General features: G+C 32.3%; 1 protein-coding gene across 12 annotated transcripts in view; it reads right to left on the reverse strand.

Annotated features, from left to right (window-relative positions):
• LOC115217030 (echinoderm microtubule-associated protein-like 2) overlaps positions 1-18,965 on the reverse strand; it is a 236,370-nt gene that overhangs the window by 82,637 nt on the left and 134,768 nt on the right. For 9 of the 12 annotated variants that reach the window (XM_036507662.1, XM_036507659.1, XM_036507658.1 and 6 more), the window contains one exon: positions 8,358-8,519. The exons of the other annotated variants lie outside the window; for them this stretch is intronic. In XM_036507662.1, coding sequence (XP_036363555.1) covers positions 8,358-8,519 — 162 coding nt within the window. The remainder of the gene's footprint in view (positions 1-8,357; positions 8,520-18,965) is intronic. 12 annotated transcript variants of the gene reach the window in all.

Here is an 18,965-nt window from a genome sequence, read left to right on the forward strand (position 1 = left end):
TGTAGATTCCGAGAACATATGAATTTGGGGGGAAAACAATTGGGGTTTATTTTTGAGGACCATTCTCCACTCAGGGGTATTTCAAAACAAGTCGTTTGTTTCATTTTCTCCATTTTGTGCATCCGTAGATTTCTCCTGAAGCCGCAGGCAATGAAGCTGTCAGCAGAAACCTAGTCACCGGAAAACTCGTTATGCTAAAAAAACCAGCTAAAGGTCTAAACATTTCTAACAAAGACACTGAATAGAATAATTCCCCATTTGAACTTTTTTTAATTACATATATATGTGGTGGTCCATGGTGGGGGGGAGACTAGAAATCTACGGATGCACAAACGCACAAAACGGAGAAAATGAAACAACTATGGAGTTTTTCCAAAACCCCTCCGAGTTGGAAATGGTCCTCAAAAGTAACCCACAATTGTTTTTCCCAAAAATTCCTATGTTCTCGGAATCGACGTAGTCCGAGGTATATTTGTAGAAAATTTCGTAAAAAAATATCTGAAAGTTAAAACGAATTGAAGTGGACACCGGTCAATTTTCCAAAATTCCCCACCCCCTCCTAAAATACTTTCCCCGAAAAGATTTGTATATCTGAAATCTGCATGATATAACACATATTCGTAGAAAATTTCACTAAAAAATATCCATTTTTCTGAAAGTTATGATCATCCAAAGTCGGGTGGGGACAGGAATCTGTAGTTATGCCTATAACCATCCACCCTGCTGCATACTGTAGTAACTGTAATTTCACTGAGGAAGTATTTGAAACCAAGTGTAAAGGGCTATTGGTAATTAAGTGCCTAAGCCGTGGACATAGAAGAGAAATTGAATTGAATAATGAGATACGAGTCTCTGACACTTGAAGGGACTCTAATAAAGACTGAAATTACATGAATCTGTTTTGAAAATTCTCTCAGCCATCTGGCTGAGAGATTTACAAACTTAAGGTACCTATTAAGTAAGTTTAATTTTGAGGATGCTGCAAGATGGAAAAGAGAATGAAGTTAAGAGTGAATGAAAGGAGGTTCTCAATGTTTTAACACTCTCAGACACAACCAAATATAGTGGGAAATTGGTATTTATTTCTACAATACCTCAATATCAAGTTTGATTAGTACAAGATTAAAAACAGCAGAGAAGGATTATGTCTGATGGTCAAGGAAAAAATAATAGTTTTTTAAGCAGCAGACTAGTTCTCCACAGAAATATTTAGCATCTTTGGGTGAAAAGTATTCACTGAATGAATTCAAGAAAATAATGAACTTGTTTAAATCCATTTTTTTTTCTTTTTTAAATTATATGTGAACCTTTTTCAGGTATTAAATGAAAGCTGAACTGCCAACACAAGTCGTATAACTCTGGTACTATATCTACTTGGCCTACCCCAGCAAGAATTACACAAGTACTTGAGAAAGGAATTTAATATATATTCAAATATACAACCAAGGAGAATACTTTCAAGCATTATAAATCATTTTACATGCTAAATAAAAAAGAAAATCATTTTAAAACATATATACAAAAATTTAAGCACCTTAATTGGAACCAGGTACTAAAATCAGATAAAGTTCGAGGTCCATTTAATACAGGAAGGGATGTTGCAGTCTGAAGTTGCCAAGGTGCCAAACTTTCAGAATCACTGGATTTGTTAAATAATGTTGGACTGCTGTTGGTGAAAGTTAGTCAATATACATTTTAACAACATTACAAGCAAAAGAAAATTTGTAATTGACTATTAAGATTATCTACTCAATAAACTAGTAGAAAACTTATTGTGAATAATTCTTTATATATCAAATATGATTTTTGAGCAGAAAATAAAGTTGGAAACTTCAGATTGGCTCTGAATCTGAAGACTGTTTGTGAAACATATCATGCAAGCAGCTGTTGGTGAATTATTGATGAAATACATATATACATATTCATCTATATATTTATACAGGCATATGCCTAGACCCTTATACAGGCATATGCCTGGACACCTATACAGGCATACACATAGACAGACATATGCCTAGACACGTATACGGGCATACGCATAGACAGACATATGCATAGACACTTACACAGGCATACACATGCATACCTCTAGACACTTCTACAAACATACATACGCATACCTCTAGACACTTATATACTTATACAAACACACATGCATACCTTTATACGCTTATACAAAACATACACACGCATACCTTTATACACTTATACAAGACATACACATGCATACACCTAGACATAAACACACGCATACACCCAGACATAAAATCACGCATACACCTAGACATAAACATAACTCTAGACAAATAAACATACATACACATAACTCTAGACAAATAAACGTACACACACATACCTCTAGAAAAATAAACATACAAACGCATGCCTCTAGACATATAAACATACATATGCATACCTCTAGACATATAAACATAAATATGCATACCTCCAGACATAAATATACATATATCTAGACATTTATATAAACATACATACACATCATACACATACGCATATATATAAACATGTACACACACATATATAGTGTGTGTATGTGTGTATCATTATTTAATGTCTCTCTTTCTATGATGGCATTAGTTACATGGTTCAACATGAACTGACAAGGTAGAGGGTGGCACTGAATTCCACTGTCTGCTTTGGCATGGTTTCTGCAGCTGGATGTTCTTCCTAACACCAACTGTGTACTGGGTGTTTTGTGTTCATGATCAATGAAAGGCTAAGGAAGAATACTTTATAAAAATTCTAAAAACCGTGACTAAATAGGAAATAACCCACACCTCTACTAAAAACAACCTTCTCTATACAGACTACCCGATGATACCTGTGTTTAAAAAAAGCTAAAACCCACAAAAGACTTGCACAATATGTTTGTATCATTCTGCTGTTTAAGTTTCTATGTATACACTATATGCAAGATATATAAACTAGCTGCTCAGAGAAAGAAGTATCTCCATCATTTTGTTTGTGTCAAGGAAGACCCATGTGGGTCAATGCCTGATTCTGCTCCGTTTATATTTCTATTTATTCTAGCATTGTAATCTCCAATAAGTATCAATGTAGTACACAGTCTGACAGTTCACATCTTGGACAAGTGTCTTCTACTATGGCCCAGGGCTGGACAGCACCTCCTGGTTGGACTTGTGGAAATATAAAATGAGAAAAGTCCAGTGTGTATTGGGGCAGGTCTCCTAGTCTCAGCATTACATGATAGTTGTAAAATGAACATCAGCAACATACACGAGTTGTCTTTCCTTGTCAATCTTTCCTGAAGCAAGTCTGGCCATGGAAATATATTAGCCTATTTGAGAGGAGATGAGGGTTAGCAAAAGAAAGGGCATCTAATCACAGAAAATCTACCGCAGCCAATTCTATCTGAGCCATGTAAGCATGGAAAAGTAAACATTAAAATGATGATGTATACACACATAACTATATATATATATATATATATATATATATATATATACACACACATACATATATACACACACATACACTAATACACATGCACAGTATACATACATACACACACATAAGTACATATACACACAGCATATTTAATATTATTTGAGTAATAGTCTTATGTGCATTCCAAAGCTCCTATACTAGTATTGGCTACCAAATACAGTAGGACTTCTTTTACTGATGCACCGGAACATTAGTGAGTTGGAATAAAGCCTGTTCATTTCATCATCTAGAATTAAAATTCTTCACATACATTATATATATATATATATATATATATATACACACACACTCACACACAAATATACATATATATATATATATCTTTATATATAAAATATATATATACACACACACACACACACAAGTATACATATATATATATATATATATATATATATATTATACACACACACACACAAGTATATATATACGCACACACACACACAAGTATATATATATATATAATATATATATATATATATATATATATTATATATATATATACGCACACACAAGTATACATATATATATATGCACACGCAAAAGTATACATACATACACACTCACAATTATACAAACATATATACACACACATATATATATATACACGTACACACAAATATATATATAAATACACACACAAATACACATATACACACACAACTATACATATACACACACGCACAAACAATACAATTCCACTTAGTAATAGCAGTACCAATAACTAGTCGTTAGAACTCAATGTACTCATACTTCAGAGTATGTAGTATGTCCAGTAACAGGAAGTTGTGAATGTCGATTATCTGATGTTTTTTCTCCAGACTGATATGAACGGAGAAACCAGTACAGATTATAATATCAATTAATAAGAATTTATTAAATAACAGGTGTCTCTGATCACTTTTATCAGCTTAGTTATTTCTGTCATAAGGAACTGTGCACTCAAACTGAGTGCCATAGCAACACACACACACATTCTAAAAAAATTTAATATTTTTACATTAAACATATGTCTTACCCTTAAATATGCTGAAAAAGATCAATAAATAATTATTTTCTCCATTAGGGATCCTTTAGGCATTGTAGGGTAAAATATGTGTTATCAAAATAGGCTCACATCCATTACAGAATGACTTGCTGACAATTTATTTAATCAACGATGGTTCTTAATGTTCATCAATATTCTACCTATTAACAGCGGACATGAATTTTGATGGTGTAGAATTTTAAAATCCGCAAAAACATAAAAGGAAAGAGAAATATTTTAGTGAAGCTGATAAAGCACTAGATGAAGATATGTCTTTATCCATCTTCAAAATATTAAATCTATTTTTTGGAGTGAACAGAGTTATGTGAGTGGACTGCACAACAAGAAGATAGTAAACGACATTGTGGAGAGAAACTGAAATAGCCTAGAAGCTATGATAGCTCCAAGGTTATCAACACATGATAGGGAATAATTTGATAAGAAGCTACAAATGGTAAGACGGCAGTAGAACATCAAAGAAAAGAAATTAACTTTTGAAAATGAAAGAACAATAAGAAATAATCTGTGCATGCTCCATGAGGTGCATCTTATGGAGTGGTGGGGGGCACGTTCACAGAATAGAGGCAGAAGGACAAAGAGTGAAGGGAAATAACAAGAAAAACTGATTAAATGTAATTTAAAGCTACTTTACAATAACTATCACCTGATAATTGCATTTTCATGCAAAAAAATTTTTTTAGATAAAAATTATAGCCAAATATGAAAAGTTTAGGTCTTTTTTAAAAGCAGTCATATTACTTAGGGTGACAGTGAAGGATTTTGGAAATGAATGTGATTGTTCATAAGAATCTATAAATGTTTATGTATGAGGCAGCAGAAATATGTGCAGTATCTTTTGTCAAGATTTTCTATGGCTGGATGCTCTTCTTTTCACCAACTCTCACCTGTTTCCCAAGCAAGATAATATTTTCCTATCACTGGATATGTTTCCATAGGAGGTTGGAAATGATTGATGTCACTTGTATAATATGGTGATATTTGTTTACAAAAATTGCGCAGTCAAGATAAGGAGATAAACACATGCACATATGTATGTGTGTGTATATGTTTGTGCATATATATATCTCAATGTATATGTGTGTGTGTGTATATATATATATATATATATATATATATACACACACACACATATATCAGACTGAGTAAAATGTTTTCAGATTTTCACTAGTGATTTTTGGCAACTTGAAATTATTAATGTAAAGTCCATGTAATATCAGTAATTTTATACAACTTTTTGTCCAATTGTTGCTAACTTGTCTATTCTTTATTTCCATATATAATCATTTATTATTATTTTTTTTTTCACAGCTTTGTTAATGAGTGGTGAAAAATGCTACTAGAGACGTTTGATGCTACATGTGGAAAAATCGAATGAGTGCAAGGACAGTAACAAAAGAAATTAGCAGTGTGGAAGGCCGAGAAACTGTCAGCAAATGTGTAGAACAAAACTGGTTCAGACATCCCAGCATAAGCACTCATACATTGTTGGCAGAACATGATCCTTCACAAAGCATAATTAATCAACACTTTCATAAGCTCAGCCTCCCCTGTGAACAGACGCTGTCGAGAAGATCTTCATGAAATGACCAATGACCAGGCTCAATGACAGGTGAACATTTGCAAACAACTGCTAACAATTATTTACATTATTTACATTTGGTGGATATTTGTCCTCATCTTATTTGTTGTTAACATAACGTTTCGGCTGATATACCCTCCAGCCTTCATCAGTTGTCTTGGGGAAAATTTCGAACCTGGGTTCTCATTCCTAACAAACTCTTGAGATGCCTGCTTTTGGTGTCATATTGAAATTGAGGATGAAAAATGTATCTATTTTTTGCAATCACAATAAAAGGTGTCAGTACCTTCTTTCAGGCCAGATTCAGAACTCATTGTGAAACAAAGGCAGTTTGAAGAGAAGGTCATATGTGTTTGGTGCAATTTCAAGGGAGTGTTGTACACTTCGACCATATCCCAAATGGTCATGCTGTGGACAATAACTTTTATGCTCAACAACTGCTATATGTATAGGTCAATTGAAGGTGTGTGCTCCTACAGCATGACAAAGCCCCAGCACACACTACCAAAGTGACCAAGTGCAAACCTGAGGAACTTGAGGGGCTGGAAGTGCTGCCTTACACTGCCTACTGTCCTGACCTTGCACCATCAGATAATTACCTTTTTCAAACCATGGATTATTTATTTGAACTATTAATTAAAACTTGAAATGCAAAAACTGTTTTGACTCAACCTGTATATACAATTTCTGAGGTCTCTTTTCATGGTGTTAGCATAGGTTTGATGTCAAGACTAAAATGCATATAGCTACTCTGGGGGTGCAGGAGGTTAGGGGTAAAATAATTGTGGTATCATCTGCATAGGTGCAGCTGCAATAAAGACTAATACTTTGCTGTTGTGTATAAAGAAGAGTGAGGCAGACAAAACTGAACCTTGGAGCACACCAGAGATAATAAAGTGTGTGTGTCAGAGAGAGCTCTGTTAGTTTACACAGTAAATGTGTGATCTGGCAGGATTAAACAATTATCAGTGAAAGTTAATTCTTTCAATCAATGTGCTACAATCATCTCTAGATGATACTGCATGAATGTGAAATAAGAATAGACAGTTAATGTAAATTTATTTAACAAATTATATTAAAAATGTAAATATATCAAGTAAAAATCATTAAAAAACTGAATAAAAATTTGAATGAATTTAAAATAAATGAAAATTTGAATTAATTTAAAATATTATTTAAAATAAAACAGTTCATTATAATTAATATTTCTAATAATAATAATATAAAATTAGATAATTATAAGTTGCTTTTAATATCTAAAAATTCTAAATAATATAATTAATACATTTTGATGTATGGACAACTATTAATATTATGATGAAGTAATCCATAATATGATTAAGCTGCCCAGAAAACCAATTCAAACTTTTGGTAACAGAAAGTAAAAGAACATTCCCACCTTCACTATTTTTTTAAAAATAATAATTGGACAAATAATTCTTTAAGTATGAATTATATGAAAGTATATTAACAAGTTACTTTAATAAGATACTGACATACATTAAAAAAAAATTTTTTTTTTAAATTAAAAAGGGTTTACTTATTTAGGAGATCATTGATGGAAATGAAAGGAAACATGAAACAAAAAAAAGAACAAAAAACAAAAAGAAACAAAAAAGAAACAAGATGGTGTGAGGTGCTGGCTTTTAGTGACTAAACATCAAATATAAACTGTTTACAGTTATTTAACTAAATAAATCTATATGTTTAATTCTAAACTTTTACTTGAAGTAGATTGATTTTTATATGCAGTCATAACCATATACTTTTGCTAATCCAAACAAGAATAAAAATGTCAAGGAATTTAGTTTTAAGAATATAGAGAAAAAAAACAGTAGCAAAGATTCTTAATTTTATGTAGTTTTACTAAGGTAGTTAATCAGAGCCTCATCCTTTGTGAACAAATAACAAAGAATTATGAAAGTGTTCTTTTATCACAACATTAAAACAAACTCCAATATTTGTTAAAGCAAATGTATTTCGATAAAGCAAAAATGTGAGATGAATATGCTTGCAAGGAAAGCTGATAAAATTACTTTCTATTAACAGCTTTGTTAACTAAACAAGACTGTCTGTGAATCCGTGATACACATATGAACAAAGTTGTGCTACTTGCAACTAGTGAAAAAAAACTATATTTTGTTGGCAAATGTGCAGTTCTTTGAATATGTGATCAATTTTTATTTTTTTTAAATGGAGACAGAGAAAAATTCTTTTCCTGTCTTAGAAAATCATAAACACCTTGGCTGGAACCATTTCTTGAAGTCTGAAAGAGTTTGCGGAGGTGGTTTAGCCTTTTCAGCTCTAGTTGGTGACCCCGCACAATATTTTTGTTCTGTTGTCTTACTCTTCAGTTTCCTTGATGGACAGGCTGGTAAACGGTTTGATGAAAGACATGAAGCACTGTGGGTAAAAGTGATGGTTTTATGATGGATTAAAATGTGTGTTTAACCACCATCAGTAAGCTGTTGGAAATGCCCTAGACATTTTCATAAACAAGTAGTTTTTCTTTCTTTTAGAATAGAATCCTACAACATTTAAATTAAAATTATTTAAATCCCTTAAGTAGTTTTAAGAGAATCTAAAATTATACTTTAAAAGTAACATTAATATAAGAGAAAAATTAATCAAAAAGATTGTAGCTATCTTAATTTTGTGTATAATGCATAAAAATAAGCTAGTCTCTACAATTTGGAAGCAAAACTGTTATAAATTATGATTTTTATCAAAATCACTTTGTTGAAATTTATTACAAAAAAATTTGAATTGCTGTTTTACTGCATTTTATTTATTAGTTAAGTTTCTTTAAAATTAACTTTTTGCAGGGGAAATTTACGGCAGAAATAAAGCAAAACTAAATTATTTTGTGGTTAAGTTTCTTTATTATATATTTTAAAATTATTAAACAAGTTTTGAAAAATAAAAAAAGAATAACTAATAAAATAATTTATCAACTTTGTATTACACTAGTAATTGACAAAACATTTTAACAGAAATATTATAAAGAAGAAAAGGGGAAAAGAACAGGTTTCAAAACTGGTACAAAATATGAATTTACAAAGTTACTAATTCTGGTTTTTAATGTAGCCACAGGGGAAAACAACAGAAGGAACAGCGAACATCTTTGAGTAAAAACAATGAGCAAGGTACGAAATACAGGTGACTAAAATAACAGAAAATATAGGGTCTTAAGTGCAATAGAATTGATGCTGTGGAACACACACACACACATACATACACACAGACACAGGCAAACTCAACTAAATACTTTTAAACAAGGTATAGTTATTTATTAATGATTTCAATGGCTTCAGACTGAAATATCTATTAGAATATAAAGGTACAAAACATAAAATACAATATTAAGACTAAAGAGGAAATTTAGAGACACATTCCACTTATCCCTATTATTGTTGCTCAATATGGAATAAACTTTGCTGGCTGGTGTCATTATGTAAGCCATATCAAATGCTATAGTTGGAGATTTCTGAACCCGATAGGGAATGAAGACCATTCAACTAAGTCAATATTCCAGTTCTATATTTAAGAGATGAGGAATTATGTACATTATTTACATTTGACAGATATTTGTCCTCATTTTAGATTTATATTAGATTTATAAGCCCTAAAAAAAAATATTACATTTATAAGCCCTAAAATTCACTCCATAACTGCCCACGGGCATATGGCGTAGTGGTTAAGAGCACGGGCTACAAACCCCAAGATCCTGAGTTCAATTCAATAATAACAACATTGAAAAATACCTTAGAAATGAGAACATAGGTTTGAAATTTCCCCAGGACATCTGAAGAAGGCTGGAGGGCATATCAACTGAAACGTTGTGATAGCAACAAACAAGATGAGGACAAATATCCGTCGAATGTAAATAATGTAAATTGATGATATTAGCAGAGATATACAACATGAAAGGGAGGAATACCAAAATTTATACAGGACAGAGATTCCAGGTGCAGCATGGTGAGGTTATGTTTATAGAAATTTCCTTCTTGTTCTCATTGCTATTGAGACAATATGACCAACTACAGAATCAGCTTTTACTCTTTCATTCAAACAACTTCTTGTCTTAACATAACTCTGATACCCACCAATGAAATTTACTCCAGATATACACTGTATGTTGATTTCATCTACATTATTGCCCTGATGTCATGGATGCCCAGATGTCAATACTATTTCTTTAAAATTTTTCTATATTCCTAAATTAAATGTTGCAAATCAACCTCTCATTAACATTCAAGTACAATTTTTAATATATATATCACAAACTACACAGGGAGTGGAGATGCATTTGAAATATAAAATTAACTCTAGAACTAATTAGGTTTCTTATATAACATTAATTTATGCATAAGCTCTAGCAATTCAATAATCTTGGAATATATATATATATATATATATATATATATATATATATTATATAATTAGGGCTTAGTAAAATAAATTACTTTGCCACATACTGAACTTAGTAGAAATAGCAGCCAAAAAAATTTTTTTTTTTTTTTTTTGCTGAACACTTGGTGAAATTGATTAATTAATTAATTTTACCCTCAATTGTTGATATATATATATATATATATATATATATATATATATCGATATATATCGTGAAGTATATTTTCCACCTAAATGTGGCTAACCCTTAAGGGTTGATGCTATTGTAGCTCCAGGAAGACATCTCCTCCAGCTGGCTACTGACACACTGTGCCCTATCAGTATTTGCAAATGGTTACAGTAGCATCAACCCTTAAGGGTTAGCCACATTTAGGTGGCAAATATACTTCATGATATTGTGCAGCTACTGTTTATACCTCACTCAGAGATTTATTATATCTCAGTATGCATTAAATGTTATATCATGGTGTTCTATGAGAAAAATGGTCAATGCTTGGGCAGAAAGAGAGTGGGGGTACAATTAAGAATATAGTAGATAACTATATAGTAGATAAAAGTGAGCAAAACAACTTTATAAATTGAATGAATTTTATATGATTTCCTAATTACCAGACAGAATCTTGAATTTGTTCTCAATAACGTAGATAATGAAAATATTTTAAAATGTCTTTCCATTAAGTTTGTAATTAATTTAGGCATCCTAAATTAAACTGAAGTCAACTTACAGATAAAAAATGCTTCAATCCAAGAAACAAATACCAGTGAAGTACTGTAGTCAATTTTTATGGATAATTCCATCATCCAAAATGTGTCAATGTAAGAAATTAGTAAGCATTATTATCATTTACTAATTTAATGCTGTTTTTCATTAGTTTTGAAAATACAAACAAAAGAAACCTAAAGTCTATATTTAAACTAGGTAAATTTTTATATCTAGTTAGAATATAAAGGAAACACTAAAAGTAAAAGCAGATACGAACACTAATTACCAACACTCATTAGAAATAATTAGCAAGTGATTCCTACATAAGATTCAAGTTTTAAAAATTATATTAAATTAATTTTAAATATAAACACACAACGATTAATACACTTCATCTCATATTTGCTTCACTCAGTCTAAGAAAGGTAGAGAGATTTAGTTACAGTTATTAGTTCTAACTACATGGCCACTAATATTTAATTTTAATATCCAGATATGGTCATCTAAGTAGCTCGATGGTAATTGCTATAACAAATATGAACACTAGTTGGTAGTTAGCAGACACTATTTTAATTAATTTGCATATTTGACAAATTAATTGATGGTTTTTAATTATTAATTTGGATCCTTAGACTTTCACCAACATGGCATCTAAGTGGATAGGGTGTTAACCACTCTGAGATGTTAGCAATAATAATAATAGTAGCAGCAGTAGTTATGGTGCTAAAAAACTAATCTTTGGCAAAGATCTAAGTCACTGATGTTTTACTCTTATCTCCAGCACCAAATGTATGCAAGAAAAACCTTCCCTTAGGATGTTGGTCTACTATAACTAGGTTTCTCATTACAATAATTAAATTCAGTCCAGTAAGAAAATAAAATACTTGATTTTCAAAAACTAAGGGTGTCTACTGCAGTGAATTAATTCAGTATGTATTAACTTAGAGCCACCTTGCAACAGTGGGGAATCCCTTAGGTACATGGCCCGTTGAGTATTCCCATAGGACAGAGACCAGGTGGTGTTGCACATCCAAACCCCTTCAATCCCAAAACCATCCATGAAGCTGAGGTTATATACACCAACTGGATTTTTCAAGGAAACCATATGAAAGAACAAGTGTCTTATCCATGAACTATTTTCCTTTTTTAGCATGTAATGACCATCTAATCAAGACATACTTGTTCTTTTCCTCATTTTTTTGTCAAGCTTTTCTGTACAAAAGCATAGGCTTGAAATAGTAAAGACTTTTTCCAATTTCCTGAGCATCAACCTAATACATCCTGTTTGTTTGTTTTTTACCTCATCTTTCTGCTATTTTTTTTTTTTGTACCACATGCTATGTATCATGAGCGATAGGGTACAAATTGTTGCCCTTCTGCATCCCCAGCCTGCACTATTGACTTGGTCGTCTACTGAAGTGACTTTTGTTTGAAACAATGATGATAATTTCGATTTTAGGGACAATATCACAAACTTAACCATAGAGAAATGGAAATTTTGTGAAATTTATAATCTCAGAGAGATTAGATGAACTTATATCCAAAAATCAAAACTGGGAAATGTAATCATAGACCATTTTTGTTTTTTTAACAAAGAGCTTACCTTAAAAATAACAAATGCTATAAATGAATTTGAGGCATTTGAGAGAGACTAAATTGCCTTGCCTGAGATTAGTAGAGCAGTAGGAAGCAAACTAATGATCCAAGAGATAGGATCCATTGTCCTACTTATTTGTTCATTGCAACAGAAGAAATACTATTTATAAAGGCCAACAGACATGAACAAACCAGCGTGGGATTAAATTAACAAAGTGTATGGCTGTCAAACTGAATATATACTAGCTTTATTTTCTCTAAATCACTTCTTTGATGCATGGCTTAGTGGATAGGGTATTCGGTTCACAACCATAAGGTTGCAGGTTTGATTCCAAGCAGTGCATTGTGTCCTTGAGCGAGGCACTTTATTCCAGTCCACTCAGCTGGCAAAAGTGAGATGCACCTGTAATTTGAAGGGTCGGCTTTGTCACATTCTCCTTGAGAACTATGTTATGAGTACGCATGTCTGTGGAGTCCCTAGCCACTTGCACATTAATTTCATGAGTAGGCTGTTCCATTGACTGAATCAACTGGAACCCTTGTCATAGTAATCAACAGAATACCAGTTATATACATATATGTTTTCTATACTATATAATATATAGTTCATATAATATATACAATACAGGACGGTGAGTTGGCAGAATTGTTAGCATGCTTGACAAAATGCATAGCAGGGTGTTCTGCTGATTGGACCAGCTGGAAACATCACTGTATCCAACCAAGTACCATTTCTAATTTAGTTAAATACAGGCAAACAAAAACCAGTCATTATTATGTTTTTTAGCACGAATATCATTAAGTAAAAATCCTTACTGGCTTTATTGATCTTTCAAAATTGTATTCGTAGAATACATATATTTCCATGTTTAATACTAGAAGTGCTTTGAGACTTATATTTAGAAACTAGTTAATGTTTTTGTTCTCTACAAATATATCTTGGAAATGTGGCTCATGTTTACATCAATGAGCCAGAGGAAAAATTGGTTTAGCTTTATGTTGCACTTCTCAAGACCCTGTCAATGATGTTAATAGCTGATTGTAGCTGATAAGATTTCCTTTAATAATTTATTCACATTGAAGTACAAAATCAATATTTACTTTTCAGGGCTGTGGCAGCAATGAAGATAATTAGAATAAATAACAACAAAACTAGTCAGGCAACAAATAAATACTGAGTAAGGTGAAGTGAAAATTGGTGCCATTAACAGGGGTTAAATTTTTTCATGTAGAGTAGTACACACACACTATAGTACGTGTGCAGATGTGCTGTGTGTACATATGCTCTAAGGGGAGGTTGCATGTAAATAAAGCCAGTATGCTAATTAAGTTGGTTAATGAAAGTTTTCCATAAAATATAGCTAATACAACTAATGAACACACCAATGTGTGTGGTTCTGGAACCCCACCCCATGTTTATTGTAACTACTGATGATATTCTTTCATTTCTAAAAGATGGTATTTCTTGAAGACTATCTTATTTGAATAAATATTTTGTGAATTCTACTGAGACATATTGTTTTAGTAATGTTACCCAGCAGAGTCTTCAGGTTTAGCCAATAATATTGATACCAGTAATTCAGTTTAGTAGTGGTTTGATTGATCTCTGTTGAATTCCTAAGTTACATGACAAAGAAACATAATACATACATGTAAAATGAGCATCAGCACAGTTTCTCTCTACCAAATTCCAATCTCAAGGCACTGGTAACTTGCCCAAGATGATGCTGTGCAATCAGACTGAAATCTTCAGAATGATGTTTTATAAAATATCTCTCAAGAAATTTAAGCAACAGGACAATATTTACAGTTGAAAGATCTAATCATATTACGACTATACCAGAGAACTCTTTATGACATATTAATTGATTATCATTTTATACTTTACGGAGATGTACTTGCATAGCAAGTGACTTGATCTGAGATCGTGTGCTGGAACGAAAACAATTTCAGCGTGGAAGGTGTTTATAAGCCATTTAAGAAACACACAAAACCATTAGATTCACTTCAACATATAAGTTTAATTTGTCAAAATATTTTCGTCGCTTTGAGACCGCGACCTGTTCACTGACAAAACTTCATGCTGCATCTGTTTTGTCAGTGAACAGGTTGCGGTCTCAAAGCGACGAAAATATTTTGACAAATTAAATTTAAATGTTGAAGTGAATCTAACAGTTTTGTGTGTTTCTTAAATGGCTTATAAACACTTTCCATGCTGCAATTGTTATTTTATACTTTACTGGCTTAAAAGCTGCACTCCATGCAGACTTTTTTAAGCTAGCTTCTACAGAGGACTAATTGAGCCTGTAGCCCAAAACTAAGAGATAAATAGCATGACTATAATACATCTATAATGAATATATGCCCCGATGGTGCTTGATCAGAGGTTAAGGATGGATGAGAATTAATTCTGCAATGCAATCATTTTATTGTTCCAATCCTAAGTTGAATTCCAACTGTTGGCCAATTTGTCTCAAAGTTATTATCTCGACATAAAATCAATGAAGTAAATGTTATTTATCTCACCCTTGATCTGTGACATCATCTGACAAACACTACTAAAATGGTGTGAATAAGCCAAGCTTTAACTGCTAGAAATAGCAACCCAAATGCTTTTAAATCAGATCCCAATGCTGGATGTTCAAGAACCATTAAAGGGCAAATTTTCAAACATGGGATCATTCTCATTACAAAAAGGCATATGTCTACATAGAGTAAATGTAGGCTGAGATACAGGACTCCCAGATGGACAGATAGAACTTTACTTCTATTATTATAGATATTAAAAAATATTTATCAAAAATTGCTTAATTTGATCTCTAATGAAAAAAGATAATCATCTTTTAGCTTTGGCTGACAGTCATCCCTGCTTTTAATACTATTTTAATTTTTCAATGAAATCACAAAGCATCTTGGATTAACACCAACCATAGCTATACTACAACACTTAAATAGCCCCCAATAAATTTCTTAAAAGTTAGGAAAAAAGATTTAATTGAAGCTTAATTAATTAGTGTCAGTGATTTTAAAAATTTTCTTGTGAGACATCTCTTGTAATGTCAATAAACTATTCTACTCATTTTTACCCTAGTTCAGACACTGAAGCTAAATATCACCAACCAGGGAACCACTTTCATTATATTTCAATCCATCTAATAGTAAATACATACTCTAACAACCAATGACAGCTCTAGAAAGCAAACTTATTTGATGAAAGCCTCATAACTTTTGCCTTCTCTCTCTGTAATAGGTTCACTTGATCAGTTATTTTAAAAATTCATGAAAATTGCAGATTTTCATCGAATAAGAAAAAAGAAGATTCTTGCAAAAACAAATCAAAATTTGAAAAGACAAATTTATCTAATTGATACTAAATTATCAAATCTCTGAAGGCAGAAGGAATGCAAACCAAAATCAGAAGACTGTCAGTCATTTGTACAAATAAGTAAACCATAACAAAAATGTATTGGATATCATATACCCCAGAAAATGTAAAAAAAATTAAAATTTATAAAATCTACCCTTACTTTGATCTATTTTGAATAGCCTGGTTAAAATTAAACCAAAACAGAAGTCAAACATTATTTAGATGTTAGATACTGAGTCTAACTAAGAATATTCAGTATGAAAACATATTGCAATATCTATAATGAATGTTGATTACCAAAAATATTTAACTCTCATTCTTAATAGTATAATTAAGAAGGATGGACACAATCATTAGAGTTCTGAGTTCAATTCTTCCTGAAGTCAACTTTGCCTTTCATCGTTTCAAGATCAATAAAATTAACTGCCAGTCTCATATTAGAGCTGTTGGTATTAATCCTCATCAATTATTCAGCTTTGTGCCAATGCTAAAGAACAGCAGGGTGGAAGAATGGAAGAAGCATTATTGTCAGACAAATGTTTGACAGTATTTGTTTTGACATTTCACTGAGTTCAAATGCTGTCTAGGACAGATTTGCTTCCTGCTCCTTCCAAAGTTGATAAAGTATCAATCAAGTACTGAGGTTGATATAATCAACTATCCTGTCACCCAACAAAAAAAATTTCATAATTGTACCTGCGTTACAAAAAAATTTACAATGGTATTGTATTAACAATCAACCAAATGAGGCAACATTGTAAATTCAAATTTACTGCACCAAGTCTAACTTCTACAAGTGATAATAATTCCATGTTTGGTATATTCAGTGCTGTTTTTCAGAAGTTGATTTTTGTCTCATGAAAAACTATTTGCTAGAAAACAGTAATTTAGATCTTTGATTGGCAGCAATGATTTCTTTTTACCTTTTTTTCACAGAAAATAATTAGTAAGTAGAAAACAATTTGCTAACAACTAATTAAAGAATTTTGTTACATTGCTAATGAATATATGAACATTAAAAAATTGACACAAAAGTGTGCATGTGTGTGTGTGTGTATATGTATATATTATACACTATATATATACACATACATACACATAAATGTGGTTGGTAACCATTATTCAGTGAAGCATTCAGCCATTTAATAAACTAAGCTACTTATTCCTGAATTAACTTTCAAATGGCCAAGTGTCCTACAGACAAATGAATCATTAATGAAATTCTCAGATAGAATCAGCATGATACAGCACACAAGGCTGAATCAGCACAACACACTTCTACATACTTCCCATCAATTCTGTTTCATTGATCTGAAGCTATGGAAAGTAACATTTACCCGACATGCTGCAGACTGGAATGAAATCCAAAATCTTATGGCTGTGAAGTGACCATCTTAACATTTTGACCATGCTGCACCTAGTATCATCACCATTTAATCTCCCCTTTTCCATGCTGGCACGAGTTGGATGTACTGGGCAGTTTTTTTTACATGGCACCAGCACTGGTGAGGTTGCCAAGTACCCATAAGACCTCTTGACTGAGCAGTATATAGACTAAAGGAATAAGGAACTATGATAGAGGGAGAGGAGCAGATGTCAAAATGAAGAGGTGAATACAGGGCTTGCCCCCTTGGAAAATGAGAAAGAAGGAGATGCAAGATTCAGGTACAAGATGGAATAAAGACAGAAGAGGATAGAAGAAGGTAAAAGGTGAATGTGCAAGTGCACTGAGTGAAAATAACGGGACAGATGATTGGAGATAAGGAATGAGTTAGATGCAGAGGACATCAGTGCAGTCCAGGGGAAACTGAAGGAAATAGGGTAACATAGAAGACTGATAGAAAATGGGTGTTAGAAAATAAGTTATCAGGGCAGGCTTGACAGAACCTCAATTCTGTTGAGATGGATAGGTCTTTTCAAGCACAAAATACTGCCATCCATCTCATTCCCCCATCATCTCCTCTAGCATATGGGTGTGTGTATGTGTGTGTGTACTTAGATATATGTTGGGGCTACACACTCATTCACAATATTATAGACACAGACATACACACAAACACATATGCATCCATCCATATCTATAATGCATACAATATATTATACATACAATATAAGGCAGTAATATTAGGCATACAATATATGGCAGAAACGATAGCTTAGTGGTATTTCGCCTGTCTTTACGTTCTGAGTTCAAATTCTGCGAAGGTCGACTTTGCCTTTCATCCTTTCGGGATTGATAAATTAAGTACCAGTTGTGTACTGGGGCTGACCTAATCGACTAGCCCCACCCCCAAAAAATTCCAGGCCTTTTGCCGAGAGAAGAAAATATGTATAATGTGTGTGCATATATATATATTAGATAACATATCCTCATCATTTATATAATATATATATATACATTTCATTGCTATTATGTTAAACTGTCCTATGTCCAAATTTGGCCAAATGTACTTTTTTCAACATTTATTTTTGCTTGCAATAGCCAGTTCTTTCGGTCAAACTTTCATATCTCCAGCAGCTTCAGAAGCCAAGATATCAAAAATTGCCAAAGTGTAGTACAACAGTTTTGCTATGGAATGGTGAAATTAGTTTTTCATTTTCTGAAAAAGCAACGTTTTGGACTTACGACACTTTTGCATAATAGCAACGATATATATTATACATCTATAGATCTTGCACAGATATCATCATCATCATTATAATATTATTCTCAGGTCTACTTTTTCATGCTTACACAGGCCTGACGAAATTCATCAAAGCAGCTTCTCTA

Source organism: Octopus sinensis, linkage group LG11 (assembly GCF_006345805.1).
Source record: "Octopus sinensis linkage group LG11, ASM634580v1, whole genome shotgun sequence".
NCBI classification, from domain to species: Eukaryota; Metazoa; Mollusca; class Cephalopoda; order Octopoda; family Octopodidae; genus Octopus; species Octopus sinensis.